This window comes from Neovison vison, chromosome 8, assembly GCF_020171115.1.
Source record: "Neovison vison isolate M4711 chromosome 8, ASM_NN_V1, whole genome shotgun sequence".
NCBI lineage: Eukaryota > Metazoa > Chordata > Mammalia > Carnivora > Mustelidae > Neogale > Neogale vison.
The window spans coordinates 118762960-118786862 of NC_058098.1; the positions used below are offsets into that span (position 1 = coordinate 118762960).

Below are 23903 nucleotides of genomic sequence, written 5' to 3' on the forward strand. Positions count from 1 at the left end.
GACTCGATCCCAGGACCCTGAGATCATGACCCGAGCCGAAGGCAGCGGCCTAACCCACTGAGCCACCCAGGCGCCCCCACTTCTTTTTTAAAGTAAGATCCTTCAATAGGCATATAGCATTTTTGAGGATGACAACAGATGACATCCAAAAGATCCATTCTTTTAATGCCTAGCTTCACATCATATATCCTCTTTTTGTCCTCTCCTTTAATAACACAGATTAAAAAATGACAAAGTTGCATTTAAAGACAAGTCCATAATTAATGAGATGCTTCCAACAATTTACTGTATCACATCTTCAAAAGATAACTAGCTACTGGGGCGCCTGGGTGGCTCAGCGGGTTAAGCCGCTGCCTTCGGCTCAGGTCATGAACTCGGAGTCCTGGGATCGAGCCCCACATCGGGCTCTCTGCTCAGCAGGGAGCCTGCTTCCTCCTCTCTGCTTGCCTCTCTGCCTGCTTGTGATCTCTCAAATAAATAAATAAAATCTTAAAAAAAAAAAAAGATAACTATCTACTAATATTCAATTTGAAACATGCTACAAAATGTTCCATAACCAGTCTTAATCCCCATCATATATATGTACAGATAGTGAAAGACATTACAGCTAAAACACACAGAAAGTACACAGTAGAACAATTATTCTACTATAATAACTTCTGATATAATATTTAATTTTATGTGATATGATAATAATCTTCATGTGTGAGTAAGAAGGGAAACACTGTCAGCCACAGAAGCCAGGGGAACACTGCCTTGCCAGCCACCTAAAAACATTAAAGGATTTCTTTTCACCAGTGTGGGGCAAAAAACTTATAAAACACAATGAATCACATAAAAATGAATGAATGAATGAGTATGTAAATATACGATATTTATGTATGAGTGTATAAATACATTTTTCCACAAAAGCAAGATAAGGAAGAGAATAAAACCCAGCATTTTTGAGTAGTTACTATGATTAGGTTCCTTTAATAATTTAATGGTCACATATGATGAAATAAATATTATCTATTAGCATATCATAAATGAGAAGAAAAAGGTTCAAACATGCTAAATAACTTACCACAAATCACAGAGCAATAAATATATAAGGTCTGCCTATTTACCAATATCTATTTCTATCACATCAAGTTACAGTAGAGAACCATCCAAGGGGGGTGGGTTTTAATTCCACTTTATCTTAGAAGTAGATTGATCTTAGAAAATATTTTTAAAACTTAAGCATTCAAATAGAAGATGAAAACCTTCTCTTTATAGACCTATTTCAACTGATAAATACAGAAAGAATGATAGAATTATGTATGTCACTAGGCATCAGTCATCAACTGCTACTAACATCACAAGATGTCAGAACTACTGACAAATAAACACAACCACCTATGAAGTAGTCTTATTATTAAAAAATAAAAATCAACTTTTAATCCAATCAAGGGTCTATATTCAACCATCAATTTACAGGGAGGACAGAAGAACATATTAAGATATCATGGAGGGGTGCCTGGGTGGCTCAGATGGCTGAATGTCTACCTTCAGCTCGGGTCATAATCTCCAGGTCTTAGGATCGAGCCCCACATCAGGCTCCCAGCTCAGGGGGAAGTCTGCTTCTCCCCCTCCCTCTGCCTCTCTTCCTGCTCATGTTTTCTCTCTTTCTGTTATCTCTCTGTCTCAAATAAATAAAATCTTAAAAAAAAAACCATCATGGAGAGGCATAGAGCAAAAGACAAGACTGCAGGAAACCACGATGTGTCAAAGATCTGGTTCATCAACAAATAAATTACAAGAAAAAAACAGATGAACTTGTATATTAAAAGAAACATATCATATGAATCTTGAGATTCTAGTGCAAAAAATTATTAGAAAAATAGTAAGAATTATTAAATTTTGAGATATTAACTATACATCATAATACATATCATATATTACATATTATATGTAAACTATATTTGGACCCTGATCGTTTCTTTGGCCATAATTTTTTATTACTATTAAAAGAAATTATTGGTTATACTTTAAATGTGATAATGGCATTTTGGTAATTTTACTTTTTATTTTTATTTTTAAGATTTTATTTGTTTGTCAGAAAGAGAGAGTACACAGGCACTCCCTCAGGCAGAGGGAGAAGCAGGCTCCACACTGAGCAAGAAGCATGATGTGGGACTTGATTCCAGGACCCTGAGATCATGACCTAAGCTGAAGGCAGGTGCTTAATTGACTGAGTCACCTAGGTGTCCTTGTAATTTTATTTTTTGAGCATCTTTAGCTTTGAGAGATACAATATGAAATACTTGTAAATGAAATAAAAAGATGTCAAGAATTTGTTTCAATATAATATGGAGTGGGGGTGAGTGGGTAGGGATTTATTGGGGCTGGCAAACTCTTTCTGTAAAAAGCCAGATAGTAAATACTATAATATTTTTTAAAGTTATATATTAAAAGGCTCTGAAGGCTGTATGATCTCTGTATCAACTGCTCAACTCTGTAGGCACTGTAGCATGAAAGCATCCAAACAATAATAGAGGAATGAGTAGCTAGCTGTGTGCCATCTTATAAAAATAGGCAGTGAACTGGGTTTAGTCCATGGGCTGTAATTTGCCAGCCCTTGAGTACAGATAAATCAAGACTGACTATGAGTTGATAATTGTTAGAGCTGAGTGATGGATAATTAATCCATTATACTCTCTTTTGTAGATGTTAGGATTTTCTGTAAGCTAGGAAAAAAACATAGAACACATTTTCAAGATTACTGATCTATTTCCAACTACATTTAAAGTTTCAATGAACACACATTTCAAAAACATCTTACTCCAGTTATACAATTCATTAATTGATACCTAGAAGTTGTAAACGGTCCTTGGCCATAACCAAATTAGTCATCATTTTAGCTTGAAGGCGTCTAGCTCTTTCACACTGTTCACCTGAAAGAACAAAGAGGAAAAAAAAAATTAACACCTCTGTTTCCCTACTAATATTACTTCAAGATAAAATATTACCCCAACTAATCTCACAGGGAGTCAGTTTTTTTTTTCTTTTAATTCGTTTATTTATTTGAGAGAGACAGTGGAGGGGCAGAGGGAGGGAGAAAAGCAGACTCCCGCTGAGTACAGAGCCAACATGGGGTTTGATTTCACAACCCTGAGATCATGATCTGAGCTGAAATCAAGAATCGGATGCTTAAGCAACTGAGCCATCCAGGTGCTCTGGGAGTCACAGTCTTTATAAAGTTTAAAAAATTAGTTATAGTTTCTTATGATGGTTTCAGATCTACTGTGGTATTTCATGGGCTTCACATATGATTTCATGGATTTTGAGGTGTATTTTTCCTCCCTACATTAAAAATAAATCTCTGGGGGTGCCTGGGTGGCTCAGTGGGTTAAAGCCTCTGCCTTTGGCTCAGGTCATGATCCCAGGGTCCTGGGATTGAGCCCCGCATTGGACTCTCTGCTCAGCAGATAGCCTGCTTCCCTCTCTCTCTCTGCCTGCTTCTCTGCCTACTTGTGATCTCTGTCTGTCAAATAAATAAATAAAATCTTAAAAATAAAATAAAATAAAAAATAAATAAATTTCTGAAGTTGAGGGAGGTGTGTGTGTGTTTCAGAGAGTGAGAGGTGTTGGGGTAGAGGGAGAGAGAGAATCTTAAGCAGATCCACTCCCAGAGCAGAGGCTGAGGCAGGGCTTGACCGCACAGCCCCAAGATCATGACCTGAGCTGAAATCAAGAGTCCGACACTTAACCAACTTAGACACTCAGGTGCCCCACGAGATGTGTTTTATAACCAGTACAACTTACTAAAGCTATCGGCCAGGGTGCATTCATACCACAGTATGTCACAGCCTGTGCAAAAACAAATTTGGTCCTTAATGTTAATATTGCGATTACAGCTATGTCTAAATAGGATGAAGACATTACATACAATAAAGTAAAAGTCAAATTCCAAGTGATAAGAAGAGAATACTGTCATAGTTCAACTGACACTGTTTTTTCTCCTAGGGGTACAATTAGAGGCATACTCATTCAATGAGATACTATCTTTCTTATTAAGTCATTTTTTTTCTAGCTCTGCCTCCATGCAATTGACAAAGAGCAACAAATACATTGTATACATAATACCTAAAAAAAGTCATACTGAAAAACTAATGAAAAGTCCCAAAGGCCTAACCTCCCACATTGTTCTATTTTGCTCTCTTTTTTGCAGGACATCAGTATAGAGAAGTACTCAAAATAAAAAGGGGAGAGAAAAAAAAACCTGGCCAATATTAGATACATAGTAAATACTAGAGATTAGCAGATACAAGTAGTAGAGTCAGCCAACCAGACAACAAACATCCACTGAGTGGAAGGATCCATAGTGGTAAGATTCTTAGTCTACACAACTTTTTCTTTTGAATCTATTTTAGTTGTGATAAAGTGAAATACTTTAATAGTGGTACACACATACTACATAATAGTCACAGCATCATATTTAAAAATTCAGGCTCTGAAGTCAGATTGCTTGGGCTCAAATCCTGACTCAACCTACCACTTACTAGCTATGAGACCATAAGCAAGTTACCACATTTCTTTGTACTTAAGGTTATTTATGTGAAAAGGATAACAGCAGCAGTCTCAGAGTGTGGGGTTGTGGTGAAGATTAAAAAAGATAACAGACGTGAAATCCAGACAATGATGCTTGGGCACATAGCACAGTGTGCAATAAATGTTACCTATATATTTAAAAATATTATTAGACTCTAATTTTTAATTTTAGGTGATAAGAAAGCAAAGATGACAAATAACCTCTTTGATTTTAAAAAGCCAAGGTGAATCAAAGCAAGACATTTATAGCTCATATTCTAACATGCAGTCAAGCATTACCCACAAACACAAAAGGGAGTATGATTAAACACTCCTTCCCTTCCTCAACAATGAGGGAAGGACCAGGTTTCAAAAGAGAGCTAAAAATGAGGCTAAAACATCACCAACAGTGGGTTCAAGGACAACAGAAGTAATATATTGGTTTTTATCTGACTGCTACCTGGTAATCAAGTTTAAGCATAGCTGGTTATAATTTCAAATTTAGCACAGGTAATAAAGCATTAACTGTAAATCTATAAATGTCAATAATAACATTTCAAAATCTGTCAAATACTTCTAGTAAGATAGGTGTATCTGAAATTAGGGCAATCATGTGAATATAATTCGGGATGGCTACGAAACAAATGTAAATATAATCTTACCTTGTCCTGTAACTATGACAGCTATTCCTTTCTCTAGTTCGTCAATACCTTTCTTATACCATTCCACAGCTTGCTCCTTTTGTCCTGCTTTAAAATAGAAATAATTATTTGTATATATACTAGACATTATATATTAGAATATACTAAACATTTCCCAGATCTTACTGATATTGATACATGAAAAAGTGGGTTGTGATCAAATAAATCTGAGAAATACCACTATACAACTTCTTACTACCTCTAGCGTCCTAATGTACATGTGAATTTCTGAGAGAGGGGTATAGACTTCAGTGTTTCTCAGAATTTTAGGGCTGTGAATCCTTTATTTTGCCATCTCATGGCACTGATGCTTATAACCAGTGAAATACTGTACTATGGAAAGAAATTTTAATTAGGGAGAATTTATTTTAAATAAATGGTCTTTAAAATACATACTATTAGAATATACAAACATGATTTCAGTAATGAGAAAAAAACACTGTTTAACCCGATTGTACTGAAATCTGATGTAATTTGTTCATTGTCGGGTGCCTCCTTTCTGGAGTGAGTTTTTATTTAACAAATGATTGCATCATAAGAACCGATACATGAGATTATGAATGTGGCATTTAGAGTCACATTTAGTAACACACCCATTTTCTTTGAAACAAATGACTGGTTTACAACTTAAAAAGGATCTAAAAATACAGCAAATCAAAATGTGTGTAAGATAGCTCTCTCCTTTTTTTTTTTTTTTTTTTGAGACACCTGGGTTGTTCAGTTCGTTAAGCATTGCCTTCATCCATATATACAATGGAATATTACACAACCATCAGAAAGGATGAATAGCCAAATTTTGTATCAGCATGGATAGGATTGGAGGAGATTATGCTGAGTGAAATAAGTAGAGAAAGTCAATTAACATATGGTTTCACTTACTTGTGGAGCATGAGAAGTACCACAGAGGACATTAGGGGATGGAAAGGAAAAGTGAATTGGGGTAAATTGGAGGGGAAGATGAACCATGAGAGACTGTGGACTCTGAGAAACAAACTGAAGGTTTTGGAGGGGAAGGGGGTAAGGAGATGGGTGAGCCTGGTGGTGGGTATTAAGGAGGGCACGTATTGCATGGAGCACTGGGTGTGGTGCATAAACAATGAATCTTGGAACACTGAAAAAATAAAATTAAATTTTAAATAAATAAATAAATAAGTAAAGAAAGAAAGCAAACAAGCATCTGCCTTCAGCTCAGGTCATGATCCTGGGTCCTAGGATCAAGCCCTGCATTGGGCTCCTTGCTCGGGGTGGGGGGGGGTGTCTACTTCTCCTCCCTCTCCAGCTACCCTTGCTTGTGCATGCCCTCTCTCAAATAAACTCTTCAAAATTTTTTTCTTTTAAATAAATTACAATCTAACAGATACAAAAGTTCCTTTTTTGTGCTTCTTCCCATTCCAATGCTCCTCTCCTTTCTAGAAGCCACTACAATACATTCAGTGAATATCTTTCTAGTACCTGTTTTTCTATTGTTATTATATTTGCATAGTTTCATTTTAAAATTTTATATTGCTTTTGAGATCTATGTTGGTATATAGAGATCTAGTTCATTCACTTTTACTTTCATGTAGTATCCTTTATCATCCTACAATTTATTCAACTATTTTTCTATTAAAATATATTTAGGTTGTTTCCAGTTTCTCAGTATTTCAAATAATGCTGCAATGAACATGTTTATACCTGTCCTCTTATGTACATGTGCCAAATTCTCTAGGGTATATGTTTAAGAGGTAGAGTTAATAAGCCATAGTTCATTTCCATTCACTAGAAATGAACAAATTACTTTTTGAGAGCGCTTGTACCAACTTCCACTCCTAATAGCAGAGTATGACAGTTCTTACTGGCAACATCCAAACCAATTTTTTAAGGAGTTTTAGTACATTACTGTAGGCAAATTAAATGACTGATTACATGGGGCACCTGGGTGGCTCTGTGGGTTAAGCATCTGACTCTTATTAATTTCAGTTCAAGTCATGATTTTGGGGTCATAAGATTGAGCCCCATACTGGGTTCTGTACTGAGAATGGAGCCTACATAAGATTCTCTCTTACCCTCTCCCTTTGATTCTCCCCATTCTGCTCGTGTGTGAGCATGTGCATGCACACATGCATGCACACTACTCGTTCTAAAAATAAATAAATAAATAAAGTCACATGCTTAATAATGACTCAATTACCTAACATTCTTTGATAGGAGGTCGTTGACTTGCTACATCAGTTGAATCTCACAAATCAGTATGATGGTAGAAAATGCCTAAGTAATTCTCACAAGACTTGTAAGTACAAAACTGCTGGCGAAAGGACAGACATATAGGTCAGTAGAACAGAAGAGAAAATCCAGAAATAGACTCACACATATAACACTGATTGACTTTCACAAAGATGACAAGGTATTTCCTTGAAGAAAGAATAGCCTTTTTAAAAAAAACAATGCTAAAATCATTGCCAAGGCATGCCTTGGTGGCTTTGTCATTAAGCACCTGCCTTCAGCTCAGGTCATGATCCCAGTGTTCTGGGATTGGGCCCCGAGCTGGGCTCCATGCAAATGATGCTAGAATGATGACCATCCATATGCAAAACAAAAACAAAAACTTCAACACAGAAAAAATTTGAAATGGATCACACACCTAAATATAAAACCTAAAACTATATAACTTATAGAAGAAAACAAGACAAAATTCTTCATGATCTTGGCTTAGGCAGAAATTCACAACATAAAAATCACAAACCTTAAAAGGATATAACTGATAAACTAGACTTCATTAAAATTAAAAGCTCCTGCTCTTCAAAAGACAGAGTTAGTAATGAAAACACAAGCCACAGACTGACTGGAAGAAAATATCTCGGAAACACCATGTCTAATAAAGGACAAGTAACCAGAATATATAAAGAACTCTTACAATACAATGATTTTAAAAAAGCAAATAATTCATTAAAAAACAGTGGGCAAAAGACTGGATAATGTATACTTTATCAAAGAGAGACAAATGGCAAATAAATATAAGAAAAGATGTTCAACATCATTTGTTGTTAGGGAACTACAAATTAAAATCAAAAGATATCACTAAGTACTTAATTTAAAATTGAAAAACAAGATATCAACTATACTAAAAAAATTGTTTTTAAAGATTTTATTTATTTTTTTGACAGACAGAGATCACAAGTAGGCAGAGAGGCAGGCAGAGAGACAGGAAGGGAAGCAGGATCCCTGCCGAGCAGAGAGCCCGGATGCGGGGCTCAATCCCAGGACCCTGAGATCATGACCTGAGCCGAAGGCAGAGGCTTTAAGCCACTGAGTCACCAAGGCGTTCCTACACTAATAATTTTTTAAAGCACCTAAAATTATAAGACAAAATATAAATACACCTCACATATGTTTCCAAGTGTAAATACAAAATGGTATAGCCACATTGGGAAAGAGTTTGGTAGCTGCTTATGAAATGAACATATATTTCCCATATGACACAGCAATCCCTTCTTCTATGTATTTACCCAAAGAAATGAAAACATAAAAGACCAGTATATGAATGTTTATGGTGCTTTATTCCTAACAGCTAAAAACTGGAAACAACCCAGATATCCATCATTTAGTGAAGGGATTAACAAACTGTGGTACATCCATACACAGAATATTACTCACGATAAAAAGGAACAAACTACTGGTAAATGCAGGAACATGGGTGAATCTCAAAAACATTATAAATGAAAGAAGCAAGACACGAAAGGCTACACATACTGTATGATTCTATTTACACAACACTCAGTGAAGACAACACTATAGGAACAGATCAGATCAGTGACTGCCAGGAGCTGATGGGAAGGCAAGGGGACTGATTACAAGGGAGCACAAAGGAGCTTTTGGGGTGATAAAACATTCAGTGTATCAGTTATTGTCATGGTTACCCAACTGTTTGCCAAACTCACTGAACTACAAACTCCTAAAAAGGTTAAATTTCACTGTATGTAAAATATACCTCAATAAATCTGACTCTTCAAAAGTGCAATACTCCCAACATTTATGTATAAGGATTTCCACTATGGCTTGGAATATAACACCAGAACTACAATTTTCATTATAAGAGTAAAATTAGACTACGAGACAAAAGGCAGAAAATTCTTTTTAAAACATCTGTTTGTGAGGCGCCTGGGTGGCTCAGTGGGTTAAGCCTCTGCCTTCGGCTCAGGTCATGATCCCAGCATCCTGGGATTGAGCCCCATGTCGGGCTCTCTGCTCAGCGTGGAGCCTGCTTGTGATCTGTCAAATAAATAAATAAAATCTTAAAAAAAAACCAACATCTGTTTGAAGGGATCAAAGAATTTTCGAAATAGTGAAAATTGCCCAAATTTGGAAAGCAACTATGTCACATTCATTAGGATGCTATTTTCAAAAATTACCAAAATATGGAAAGGGAAAAAAGCCAACAGAGGTGGGCTGGCATTTGGGGCACTTTTCTACTTAAAGCAAACTGTCGATTCTGAAGGCAAAAGTAGACAAGAAACTAAGCAGAGCTTTCAGCAGACTCACAGAACTCAGCTGACCAAATGTGAATTCCAGGGCATGCCCAAGAGAAGTAGTGGCAAAGATTCCAGGATTTGGGTTGGGAACCTTAATTAACTAAAGAATTACGAACTAGGCCAGCTTGCACAAGGGCTGGAAATCATATTAAAATCACTTACCTTAAGGTAAGGGAAACTATAGCCCCTACTGTCCACTGATTTGCTTTAGGTGTCACAGGGGGGCCTGTGGCAGAAACTATGGCAGAAAAATTCAATCTTCCAATGGTCTCCAAGACATAAAAGGCCCTCAAGATATTTTACAGTTCTTAGTTTCCCATACACATTTCTCTTCCCTCTAAAGCCCCAACTAACACTCAAACTCAACCAACCAGACTATATCAAATAAAAAGAAGATTGGGGTGGCAGAAATTTACATTCACTGTTACGCTTGAAATTATTAGCTAATAATTTAGTGGACTACATAATCTAAGACAAACAATGGCCCAAAGGTCAAATATTGTCAGCCATCTGTTTTTGTACATAAAACTTAACTTAGCCGGGGGCGCACCTTGACAGGGGGTGTACCTCAGTCAGTTAAGCATCCAACTCCTGATTTTAGCTCAGGTCATGATCTCAGGGTCCTGAGACTGAACCCTGTGTCAGGCTCTGCACTCAGCACTGAGTCTGCCTGGCATTCTTTCCAACTTCCTCTTCTTCCTCTTCTTCCCCCTTTGATCCTCCCCCCGCCCCGCCCCCGCTCATGCATGTGCTCTAAAATTAAAAAAACTCTTAAAAAAAAATTTGGAGAAAGGGGAACCCTCCTACCCTGTTGCTGGGAATGCAAGCTGGTGCAGCCACTCTGGATAACAGCATGGAGGTTCCTCAAAAAGGTGAAAATAGAGCTGCTCTACAACCCAGCAATCTCACTACTGGGTATTTACCCTAAAGATGCAAATGTAGTGATTTGAAGGGGCATGTGCACCTGAATGTTTATAGCAGCAATGTCCACAATAGCCAAACTATGAAAAGAACTTAGATGTCCCTCAACAGATGAATAAAGATGTGATACATTTACACAATGGAATAGTATGCAGCCATCAAGAAACCCCCAAATCTTGCCATTTGCCATGACGTGGATGGAACTAGAGGGTATTATGCTGAGCAAAATAAGTCAATCAGAGAAAAGACAGTTATCATATGATCGCTCTGATATGAAGAATTTGAGAGGCAGGGTGGGGTGTCGTGGTGGGCAGGGAGGGGAATAAATGAAACAAGATGGGATCGGGAGGGAGACAAACCATAAGAGACTCTTAATCTCAAGCAACAAACTGAGGGTTGCTGGGGGTGATGCGGAAGGGAAAGGGTGGCTGCGTGATGGACATTGGGGAGGGTATGTGCTAGGGTGGCTGTGAATTGTTTAAGACTGATTCACAGACCTGTGACCCCTAAAACAAATAATACATTATATGTTAATAAAAAACTTATTAGATCACACCTACTATATGAGAGTTTTGAATGTTCAGAGATCTTAAAATATTGTGACAGAGAGCTTAAAATATTTGCTAAATGGCTCAATAAAAAACCCAAACCCTTGGGCGCCTGGGTGGCTCAGTGGGTTAAGCCGCTGCCTTCGGCTCAGGTCATGATCTCAGGGTCCTGGGATCGAGTCCCGCATCGGGCTCTCTGCTCTGCAGGGAGCCTGCTTCCTCCTCTCTCTCTCTGCCTGCCTCTCTGGCTACTTGTAATCTCTCTCTGTCAAATAAATAAAAATAAAAAATCTTTAAAAAAAAAAAAAAACCCAAACCCAACACAAAAAGTGACAAAGGACTTAGGCATTTTTCAAAGAAGACACAGAAATGACCAATAAGTAAGTGAAAAAACATTTACCATCGCAAATCATTATGGAAATATAATCAAAACCATGATAAGGCAGTGCTTCACATCCAATAGGAAGACTATTATTTTAAAAACCCTGAAACTAACAAATGTAGAAAAATTGGAAACCCTTGTGCACTGGCAGCGGGAATGTACAAATGGTACAAGGGATGTGGAAATACTTCTCAGTCCCTCAACAAATTAAACAGGGAGTTGCCATATGATCCAGCAATTCTACTCCTAGGTAGATACTCAAAAGTACTGAGAGCAGGGGAGCAAACAGATAGCCATATATTACTGTTAACAGCAGCACAGTTCACAATAGATGGCAAAACCCAAAGTTCATCAACAGACAAATGATTAAACAAAATGTAGTGAATACATATAATGGAGTATTATTCAGCCTTAAAAACGAATGAAATCTGATACACGATGTAAGGGTGACGAACCTTGAAAACATTATGCTAAGTGAGACAAGTCAGATACAAAAGAATACTGAATGATTCCATTTAGATAAGGTACCTGAAATAGGAAAATTCATTGGTACAAAAAGCAGAACAGAAATTACCAAGGAAAGAGAGAAGGAAAAAGGGAGATGAGTGGGGAGTTATTGTTTAATGGGTACAGACTTTCTGTTTGGAATGATAAAAAAAGTTCTAGAAATGTACAGTGTTGATGGTTGCACAACACTGGGAATGTACTTAATGCCACTGAATTGTACACTTAAAATGACTAAAACAGCAAAGTTTAGATTATCTATGTTCTACAAAATGAAAAAAAAATTTCTAACTGGCCCGTTCTAAGCACCGTGTGGCCCTTGGTATACAGCAATGAAAATGAACAAACTACTGCCACGTGCAACAGCACAGAATAAACCTGACCAGCATATATATTTTTTCCATTTTATTTCTTCTCAGTGTTCCAGCATTCATTGTTTATGCACTACACCCAGTGCTCCATGCAATACGTGCCCTCCACAATACCCACCACCAGGCTCAACCAACTCCCTACCCTCATCCCCTTCAAAACCCTCAGTTTGTTTCTCTGAGTCCACAGTCTCTCATGGTTCATCTTCCCCTCTGATTTCCCCCAACTCCCTTCTCCTCTCCATTTCCCTATGTCCTCCATGTTATTCCTTATGCTCCACAAGTAACGACACCATATGATAATTGACTCTCTCTGCTTGACTTATTTCACTTAGCATAATCTCTTCCGGTCCCATGTTGATACAAGTGTTGGGTATTCATCCTTTCTGATGGAGGCATAATACTCCATTGTATATATGGACCATATCTTCTTTATCCATTTGTCCATTGAAGGGCACCTTGGCTCTTTCCACAGTTTGGCAACTGTGGCCATTGCTGCTATGAACACTGGGGTACAGATGGCCCTTCTTTTCACTACATCAGTATCCTTGGGGTAAATACCCAGTAGTGCAATTGCAGGGTCATAGGGAAGCTCTATTTTTAATTTCTTAAGGAATCGCCACACTGTTTTCCAAAGTGGCTGCACCAACTTGTATTCCTACCACCAGTGTAAAAGGGTTCCCCTTTCTCTACATCCTCTTCAACATATCTTTACGGTCTTGTTAATTTTTTTGACCAGCATATATTGAGCAAAAGAAACCACACACAAAAGAACACTTACCATGTGATTTCATTTATAAAGCTCAAGATCAGGTAAAACTAATCTATAGTGTTAGAATTCGAATTGTAGGTATCTTTGCAAAGAATGGGGAAAGGTAGTAAGTGGAAGAGAACATCACAAAGGCAGGCTTCTGGAGGAATACTCTTTTTTTTTTTTTTTTTCAAAGATTTATTTACTTGTTTACCTGACAGAGAGAGACCACAAGCAGGCAGAGAGGCAGGCAGAGAGAGAGAGGAGGAAGCAGGCTCCCCGCTGAGCAGAGAGCCCGATGCGGGACTCGATCCCAGGACCCCGAGATCACGACCCGAGCCGAAGGCAGCGGCTCAACCCACCGAGCCACCCAGGCGCCCTGGAGGAATACTCTTATTTCTTGACCTGGTAGGGTTTCAAACTGCTATGTTTACTTTGAAAATTCACTAAGCACTACAGTAATTATGCACTTTATGTATAATTTAATCAAAGTTTACTTAAAAGCTAAATAAATAGAAGGGGAAGGTAAAGTATATATTTTTCTCAGAAGATTTTATTTGACAGAGAGACAGCGAGACGGAACACAAGCAGGGAAAGCCAGAGAGGGAGAAGCAGGCTTCCAGCTGGACAGGGAGCCCAATCTGAGACCCTGGGATCATGACCTGAGCCAAAGGAAGATGCTTAGTGACTGAGCCACCCAGGCACCCTGATAAAGTATATTGAAATGGAAAGAGTCCCAATACCTTAAGGAAAAGGTTATGGATCAGTCTGTATATAACATTTTTTCCCACAAATGAATAAATATTTATGTTTATATAAATACACAAGGTCAGATAACTTATTAGGTAATCATCTCCCTAAGGATAAGATTACAGAGGATTTTCACTTTCTATATGTGTATTTGTTCATTATTTTAATTTTTTAGAAGATTTAATCATTGGGGGAGAGAGGAGCATACCCATGCACAAGGTGGGGAAGGGGCAGAGGGAGAGGGAAAGAGAATCTCAAGCAGACTCCACACCAAGCACAGAACTACAGAGCTGGACACATGGATCAATCCTACCACCCCAAGACCATGACCTGACCCAAAACCAAGAGTTAGATGGTTAACCAACTGAGTCAACAGGGGCCCCCATTATTTTAATTTTTGAGTATATGCTAGTCTACAAGCAACAGAAATAGTAATGATATCCATCTTTAGATAGAGGTAAGTACAGTAGATTACGTTATGAATTATATACTGCATCTTTTCATTCAGATAGTAGTAGTAGTACCCACACTGCCACAAGAAGGGACAAAATAAGAGTAGTTTGGGATGGAGAGAGAGAGGATGTATGTTCATGATGTTACAATATGGGGACTTAAGCCCTTGATTATCCTCTAATAGCTATATGATTTTGGGAAAGTCAGTAATCTCACTGGGTTTTATTTTGCTAACCTAAAAAAAAGATGACATTTCTTTCACCTAACCCTGAGTTGTGGCAAAAATCAAGTGAAACAGGATATATGAAAATAGTTTAAAAAATAAAGCAGCACATCAATATTACTTTTACAATATTTATTATAATTGGTAATCTGTTGGCTAACTTAAATCCTTCTACTTCAGAACTGCATGCACAGTGTATGTTTGTGACTATTGCTCATTTAAGTTATGTAAAGCCACTGCTTTTACTTATTTAGTCCTCTAGTATCTGCCTACAAAAAATTCCACGGAACAAATATACTAATTTTCCTACACAATTTTCTTTTCTTTTTTTCTTTTTTTTTTTTTTAAGATTTTCTTTATTTATTTGACAGAGAGAGATCACAAGTAGATGGAGAGGCAGGCAGAGAGAAAGGGAGAAAGGGAAGCAGGCTCTCCGCTCGGCAGGGAGCCCGATGTGGGACTCGATCCCAGGACCCTGAGATCATGACCTGAGCCGAAGGCAGCGGCTTAACCCACTGAGCCACCCAGGCGCCCTCCTGCACAATTTTCTTTTAGGAACTTACAAGTGTCACAATTAGCAGAATAAGAGGTATCTTTAAAAAGTCCTACAATAGGGGAGTCTGGGTGGCTAAGTCTGTTAAGTGTCTGTCTTTGGCTAAGGTCATGATCCAGAGGTCCTGGGATTCGGCTCCCTGCTCAGGGAGAATCTGCTTCTTCCTCTCCCTCTGCCGGACTCCCTACTCATGTTGTTTCTCCCTCTCTCTCTCTCAAATAAATAAAATCTTAAAAAATCCTACAACAGATTTCATTGTGTGCTAAACTGTAATAAACCATAGGATCATGAAGCATCAGTGAACAGCCCCGAGATTATTCTTCTCATAGTTCACTACTACAGAAAGGATACTTTCTACTGTGTTTTAATTCAGCAAAAAGGTCATACTTGTATTTACTTTCCAACTTCAAGGTTTATCTCTGAAGTAAAGACGTTCCCATTTAATTGGCAAGGTTTTGAATCCCATGGAAAGAAATCATTTCAGTTTTGGACATTTTCTTTAAACTTTAAGAATGTCAATTAATTTATCTTCTTTTGAAGTCTTTTGTATTTACTATGGGTAGTCGGTAACTTTAATTTTTTTCTATGCATTTTCTTTATTTTCCAAATTCTCTACTGAGAGGCTTGCATTATTTTCACATATGAGTACAAAATGATTAGTTTTATCTCTTTTAAGATAAAAGGTTAGGGCGCCCGGGTGGCTCAGTCGATTAAGCAATTGCCTTCAGCTCAGGCCATGATCTCAGGGTCCTGGGATCAAGCCCACATCGGGCTCCATGCTCAGTAGGAAGCCTGCTTCTCCCTCTCTCACTCCCCCTGCTTGTGTTCCCTCTCTTGCTGTCAAATAAACAAAAATCTTTATTTATAAATAAATAAAATATTTATAAAATAAAATAAAATAAAAGGTTAGGATACTAAGTGAGCTTAGGGGAGACTTCCACTTGTTTTTTTCTGAACTGAGGGTCATAATTAGCAAACATATTTTTATATCACTCTTTCGATAATTCCCCTTCTTCCTCAAATGTCATTTATGTGGCCGCTATATCCTAAAAAGTGTAACAGAAACCAGGTATCAAGGTTTAACAATAACTCACAGGGGCTATAATCTTAAAAGGATTGTTGAATAACAGCAGTCCTGTTTTCTGAGGACCTACTCTGTGCAGGCACTAAGTATTTACAAACACTGACTCAGTGCAGTAACTTCGCCAAGATCTTGAATAGTCAGAACTCAAATGTCATTTTGAATACTAGGCACCACAATTTTAAAAGGATAAAATTAGGTCCTTGAAGCTGAGAAAGAGAAAAGCAGGCCCTGACATCCAAGAGCTGGCCTGCTACTATAAGGCAAGCCTGGTGTAACTAGGAGCTGACTTGGCATTACTGCCAGACCTGGTGCTCTGTTGATCATAAACAATTTCACAGAACATCAACATCAGATAAGGTCACTTTGTGATTGTGATGGATGAAGACAAAACATGACCACTCCATAATCATGTCTAAACACAGAAAAACATGAATATTGTTCAAACCATGAAATACCAAGCATCTTCCTCTTCAGGCTAATGAGTGCTTTTCAACCAGCTACAGCTTTTGCCTCCTTCTGGCCTTCCCGCTTTCTAGATCACATTCAAGATACTTAATCATAAAATACCCCTCTTCCTGACAGCATCCAATGCAGAACAAAATCCTGCTTCCTCAAATCCTCCTCAAAATCACCTGATATAAGCCCAAATCCTGGAAGTTATTTCTAGCACCCTTTCCTGAGATGCCATGGTTCCCACCATGTGTGTTCTCCCCGCTTCTATAATAAATCCCAGTTGTTCAGCCACAGGGGTTCTACTGATGGTTGACTGAAAGACACTGACAAAGCTCACTTAAGAACAGTTAAGGGGTGCCTGGGTTGCTCAGTGGGTTAAAGCCTCTGCCTTCCGCTTGCTTCGGTTGTGGTCCCAGGGTCCTGGGATCGAGCCCCGCATTCCCCTGCATCGGGCTCTCTGCTCAGCAGGGAGCCTGCTTCCTCCTCTCTGCCTGCCTCACTGCCTACTTGTGATCTCTGTCAAATAAATAAATAAAATCTTAAAAAAAAAAAACAACAGTTAATTCTCTCCTTTTCTATTATAGCATAAAATAATCGCAAAGAGGAGCAAAGACAGAAATAAGTTTAACATTTCTATGGTATACCTTCATAGCTGTAAAACATAGTCTCTAAGATAATCATAGATTTTATTATTTTTCTTAACTCATTTACCAAATAAACAACTGCTGAGATTTGAGTGTGCTCAAAGTTTCATTCTATAGGATGTCTAGTGTGGATAGTTAATTCACAAGGAGAAAAAAAGGCTACCTTAGCTCATTAATACCTCCACTGGTATTATATAGGTCAAGGAGTATTATAGGTCAAAAAAGACGAAAAGTAGTAGAGAAACAGAGAATCTGTACTTTGCCAGATGTCAAAAAGCCAACTACCATTGGGTGGAACATGGGGAATACGATAGTGAAAAAGAAGCAGGAAGGGTTAGGGAAGATCTTTTTTCAATAATTTAATATCCATTTACTGCCTGTCTATCCCTTAACTGTTCTCAGGATGACTAACAATAGTCTTAGGAATCTAGTTACCAGGTGAGCTTTATAGGGTTTAACTGTACTCTACATTAGGAAAAATATAAATTGCAATTTAAAAAAACCAGAGCAAGGGACCAGGTTCCTAACAGTGGCTGCCTTTTTTGTCTCTTTAGTGCAAATGCCATTAAATATTCTTTTTTTTTTTTTAAGTTTTTTTTTTTTTTTTTTATCAGAGAGAGAGAGGGGGAGAGCGCGAGCACAGGCAGACAGAATGGCAAGCAGAGGCAGAGGGAGAAGCAGGCTCCTCGCCGAGCAAGGAGCCCAATGTGGGGACTCGATCCCAGGCGTCCCTGCCATTAAATATTCTTTTTTTTTTTTTAAAGATTTTTTTTTAAATTTTATTTATTTATTTGAGAGAGAGAGACAGTGAGAGAAAGCATGAGCGAGGAGATGGTCAGAGACCGAAGCAGACTCCCCATGGAGCTGGGAGCCCGATGTGGGACTCGATCCCGGGACTCCAGGATCACGCCCTGAGCCGAAGGCAGTCGTCCAACCAACTGAGCCACCCAGGCGTCCCTGCCATTAAATATTCTTGAATAGAAATGGGAAATGTGGGACGCCTGGGTGGCTCAGTTGGTTAAGCAGCTGCCTTCGGCTCAGCTCATGATCCCAGCGTCCTAGGATAGAGTCCCGCATTGGGCTCCTTGCTCCGCAGGGAGCCTGCTTCTCCCTCTCACTCTGCCTGCCACTCTCTGCCTGTGCTCACTCTCGCTCGCTCTCTCTCTGACAAATAAATAAATAAACTCTTAAAACAAAAAAAAAAAAGAAATGGGAAATGTATATCGTGTATTTAATAAAAGGTAATGCTTTTCTTTTGAAAAAGAGTAATATTATGTAAATATCCATCCACTCAAATAATTCTTTCTTTGTTGTAATCATGGAAACTTTAAAGAAGAATCATTAGGCCCAAGAAAATTGTCTGAAATCAATCCTTTCAAAATAGTGACTAGCAGTTTTTAGGGGTAAAAGAAAGTATACCAAATCTGACATTTCTGATCCCTATTCTCTATCAACATTCTGAAAATATAGTTAGGCAAGGTTTTTGTGTGTGCAAGGTTAAATAGTGCAAGGTTGAGTTACATAGGAATACAAATATGTATGACAACATTTTTTTTTTTTTAAAGATTTTATTTATTTATTTGACAGAGAGAGATCACAAGTAGGCAGAGAGGCAGGCAGAGAGAGAGAGAGGAGGAAGCAGGCTCCCTGCTGAGCAGAGAGCCCGATGCGGGACTCGATCCCAGGACCCTGAGATCATGACCTGAGCCGAAGGCAGCGGCTTAACCCACTGAGCCACCCAGGCGCCCTGTATGACAACATTTTAAAAGCCTAATGTTTTAAATATGAGCTGACTAGGAATAAATATAAAAGACTCTATTTAGACCATTTCTGTCCTTGATTCCAGGTTCTTCATTCCTGCAATATCCTGAGAAACCGACTCTCTTTCATACAACACACTGGGCCCTTACTGTCAAGTTCTACATACTCCAGGTCATCAAACCACACCCAGAAAGCCTGCACCACTCTATTACCCAGGAGATCTTAGGCTTGTCTACTTGCAGGAGCCATGCTAAACATGTTAGATCATGTTCTGGTTAATCCAAAGACCCACTATGACAACCTCCTCTTTTCCCCCAAGTATTCCAAGGGGCCCAGTACTAGGATTACAAAACAGAAAACCTGCTTAAAGCAGAAAGTATAATGAGGGGCATAATTTTCTGTTCACCTAAACTCTGTTCCTGGTTCTGCTAATGTGAGTTCACTCTTTAAATTTCAGTTTCTCCATATACATAATGGATATAAAAGGTTATCAGTTTTCCAAGGATGTTCAACAATTATATATCCAAAAAAATATTTAACTCCTCGAAAAAAATGAGACATATAATATGCATGGAAACACACACACATTTTAATGATCATAGAGCAAATGCTGTCTTACATCTTACTGGAGAGGAAGTGAGTTTTCTTAAGTCGCATCTAGAATGTATAGAGCTGTGCAAATTAACTGGTATTCAATAAATGCTTTTTTTAATGAACAGAACTCAAATATCCTTACATTAGGTAATTAAGTTTACTGTGTTATTCTTCTCTATTTTAAATAGTTTGGTTTCACACAAATTTAGGCCTTTTCAAAAATTCAGTGTCAAAGCTGACTATGCCGTAAGAATAAAATACAAAATAAACAGTCACCATATAAACCATATTTATACACTACTTTATTGAAATGAGATTTAGTTTGGCCTTTATTATTTCAAGGCATCAAATGTTTCAATTAATTAACACAACAACAGTCTGAAATAGCCCATTTTACCTGATGAAATAAAGTGGCTTTCAACGGAGTTAGAAGCTAAGTCAGGTTACTAAGGGAATGGCAGCGCATGACATTACTAGCCCCTTGATGGTTTACCACAAAGTTAAGAAACGTTTGAAGACTGCTTTAAAGACAATTCATTTTTATCCGTTCATATCTATTTTGACACAGTGAGAAAGGAGAATAAAATTCTCTTATTTTACACTGTCAAGGGTGGTTGAGAGATAAGCAGACTGTAAATGTAAACTCTTGCAACTACTGGATTAAGGCTAAAGTATAAAAAGTTTGAATATTCTAAGGGAAAATAATGAGAAAAGAACTATGACAATATAAACTTAGCTTTAATTCATTTTTTAGGAAAAAATGAATATTTAACTAATTTGTTTCAGTTTGAACGAATTAGTTTCAGCACATAATACATCAGCTGTATAACAAACTAAAAAGTTATCATAGTCTATTCTAAAGTCTACTTCAGAAACTAAAGTATAGGGGCACCTGGGTGGCTCGGTCGTTAACCGTCTGCCTTTGGCTCAGGTCATGGTCCCAAGGGTCCTGGGATGGAGCCCTGCATCACTCAGCAGGAGGCCTGCTTCCCCCTCTCCCCCTGCTGTATTCCCTCTCTCGTTCTCTATGTCAAATAAATAAAAATCTTTTAAAAAACCCAAAAAACTAAAGTACAAATAAAGCAAAAACTTTGAACAGAAACATTAACAGTGGAGAGTCGAGTATGCAACCTATGGATTGCTGAAAATATACTTTTAAAATATTTTAGAAGATTTAAATATAATAGGTGTAGTCATATATGTAATACTCTGTAAGACAAGTCATAAGTTTGAAACCAAAGGTCTGATTTCTACTTGTCACTTATCCCTCCTTAAGGAACTGATTTCTCTTTAAATCTAAGAGCCTCGGGCCTTTTTTTTTTTTTTTTTAATACCTAGGTTATCCTTGTCCTCTCCTCTTATCTTACCTCCCAGCTGTCATCACCCAGTGTTAAAAAAAAAAATTTCCTTGTGTTTTCTGGTAGTCTCTTCCTAAATACTACAATGAATCTACCCTTAAACGTATTCCCCCTATTCTAAAACATCTTTTGACCTAGATTAGTAAACTTCTGGGGACCCTACTGTATTTGGATCGTGCAATCAAACAGTGCTTCTCTAGGAAGGGATGATGGTACCCTTATTCATCCTCACCAAGGATCCTTCAGTGTTCCAAGAGATGGTACAGAATGAAACATTTAACAAAAACTTCCTTCCACAAACACATGGTATTCTTTTTTCTTAAACAGAACTCTTTCCTAGAGCTCTCTTCTTCTATAGATTTTTTTAAAGTAATCTCCACAGCCAACGTGAGGCTTGAACTCACAACCCCACATGTTCCACCGACTGAGAGAGCTGGATGCTCCCTTCCTAGAACTCTCTTAAACTCCACTGTCCTTACTATCAAAACCATGAACACCTGCTTCTTCTCTAATACTTCTCACTCCTGGGTTCCACAAAGGAAACAGGGTTCAACAAAACTAAATTCTAGAACAGTCTGTAGTTGACAGCAGTGAGAGTCTACAAATGACCTGCAGAATGTTGTTGTTTTTTGGATAAATGACAGTGCAAGTATCACCTAAGTGAAGTGATACCAAAATGTTCTTTGGTAGTTACAGGAAAAAGGTCTTTGCATATTGGAGGCAGGGATGAAAGGAGGGATTTTCAAAATGTTGCAAAACTCCTAACTTCAGTTCTCATCTTCCATAAAAAAGTGTTCATTAGGAATTAGCATAGGTTTGGAATGACCTGCTTTAATCTTTTGAGCCTCCTTTCCTTCATCTGCAATGCACTGATACTAACAGTACTTGCACCTCACAAGGCAATTGTGAGGATTAAGTAAAGAACACATACAAAGCTAACAGTACAGCGGTTGGTGCACGGAACGACTTAAACACGTTAGTTTCAGAAATCTGAAGGATACAGTATTCTTGCCTTCATTCAGAAATAAAAAATCTTAAAAAATAAAAGAAATACAAATCTGTTTCAAGTTATATTGAGAAACTTAGAGGCTACTTTGGAATACTGATTGAGATGAAATAAAATAAAATCTAACAGGGACAAAAGTTTCATGTTAAAATAGAACTTTATAAAAAAATACTTAGAAGTCGTTATATGAATAAAATGTCACGAAACTTTAAAAAATGCCAATTCAGCTATAATCATATGCAGCTGTTCCTTTCAAAATTAAGTCACCATTTTTTTTTTTGACACTACAGTACTCTGCTTTCATTAAACGCCTATAACAAGACACAGCTTCTCCGATACCGAAACCTTTTGGAAACCTGGCTCAGAGGAAGCCACACATTGTTTACAGTGCAAGAAAGAATCCGTGTGGTCATTCTAGAACAACTGTCACTGTCAATAGCACGACTGGCTGTCTCATAGGGACTTGGTTCATGCAGAAGTGTAGGGGAAGGCTGGTGTCTGAAACAAAGTCGACAGCCAGGGTGCCTGAAAGGGGAGAGGTTTAACTGAGAATCGTAGAGGATGAGTCTGACGGCGGTGAAGCCGCCCACCCCGGGCGGGGGGAGAGGATCAATTCCGGGGTTGCACCGCCCGCTCCCGAAGGAAAGGGACCGCAGGTGTTGCCCTCCCTGAGCGACCCCTCCGCTTTCTTCCCGGCGCCGCCTCCCCCTCCCTCCAGCCCCGCACTTACCTTTCTCGTCCTCATCGATGCGCAGGGCAATGGAGATGTACTCGAAGGCCTGTTTGTGGAAGGCTCGGACGCTCTCGGCCTCCCCGCCCGGCACTGGCGCCGGGGGCGAGGCCGAGGCCGGCGCCGGCGCGGCCCGGGAGCTCCTCTTGGCGGCCATGAGGGCGCGGGAGAAGCGCTGGCAGAGCCACACGAAGAGGAGCCCCAGGTGGAAGGCGACCAAACGCAGCAGCGCGAAGCCTACGAACAGCGGGTAGGAGAAGTAGTACAGGTTTCGCTTATGCAGCGACTCCGGAGGGGAGGCCGGTCTGGGGGCGGGACGGGCGGGGGCCAGGCAGGGGGGCGGAGGCCTGGGAGGCACCGGGCTGCTGCAGCCGCCGGAGCCTTTCTTCTTCCCTCGTCCACCCGGAGAACTCATTCACAGCTCCCACTGCCGCCGCCGCCATAACCCGCCTCCCGCAGACCGACGGCGACCAAGCCACGGCGGCGGCCACTGGGACGGCGAGGGCCACAGACGCCCGCGCGTCCGCCGTTCCGGGAGCTCGGCACCTCCACGCGCTGCTCGCCGGCCCCGCCCCTTTCTCTTCGCTCGGCCAGGAGCACAACCCCTTGCCTCCTCCTGCGGTCGGTGGTTCCTGCCCCTCCCGCTCTGTGTCCTCTCAGCCTCCTGGTAGCTCCGAGCTGTGGCCGCGCACGCGCACGCCTGCCCAAGTCTTTCTCCAGCGCGCGCGCGCACGCCGCCGTCTTTGTTGCCCTGAGCTCCTAGTGCGCGTGTGCAGCTCCCGCCCCTCGGGCTCTTCCGTGTGGAACTACAGTTCCCAAGGTGCAATTCAGCTACGTCATCCTCAGGGGTCCGTCGCTCTACAGACTACGCTATCCCCGGAGAGTTGCTTAAGCTGAGAACTTCGGTCATCGATTTACCGTGGGGACCGCTGCGGTTTGGGCCCGCTCGACTGGTTCGCAGGGCTGCTATCTCGCAGTGCTATCGCCCTTATATTTCTTTCAGCATTTTCTGCCAGTCTCCGGCAAAGGATGATTGATCTGAAAAACAGTCTGAGGG

The 23903-nt window shown here is 39.5% G+C and overlaps 1 protein-coding gene across 2 annotated transcripts in view; it reads right to left on the bottom strand.

Annotated features, from left to right (window-relative positions):
* Positions 1–23324, bottom strand: part of SPAST (spastin) — a 55853-nt gene extending 32529 nt beyond the window's left edge. Inside the window, exons 1-3 of one of the 2 annotated variants that reach the window (XM_044261814.1) lie at positions 22847–23324; positions 5217–5300; positions 2835–2918 (exon numbers count right to left, since the gene is read on the bottom strand). In XM_044261814.1, the coding sequence (XP_044117749.1) occupies positions 2835–2918; positions 5217–5300; positions 22847–23261 (583 nt within the window). In that variant the 5' untranslated portion in view covers positions 23262–23324. Of the gene's footprint in view, positions 1–2834; positions 2919–5216; positions 5304–22846 lie in introns of both variants that reach the window. The other variant, XM_044261813.1, reaches the window with a different exon arrangement.
* Positions 23325–23903: the final 579 nt, after the last annotated feature.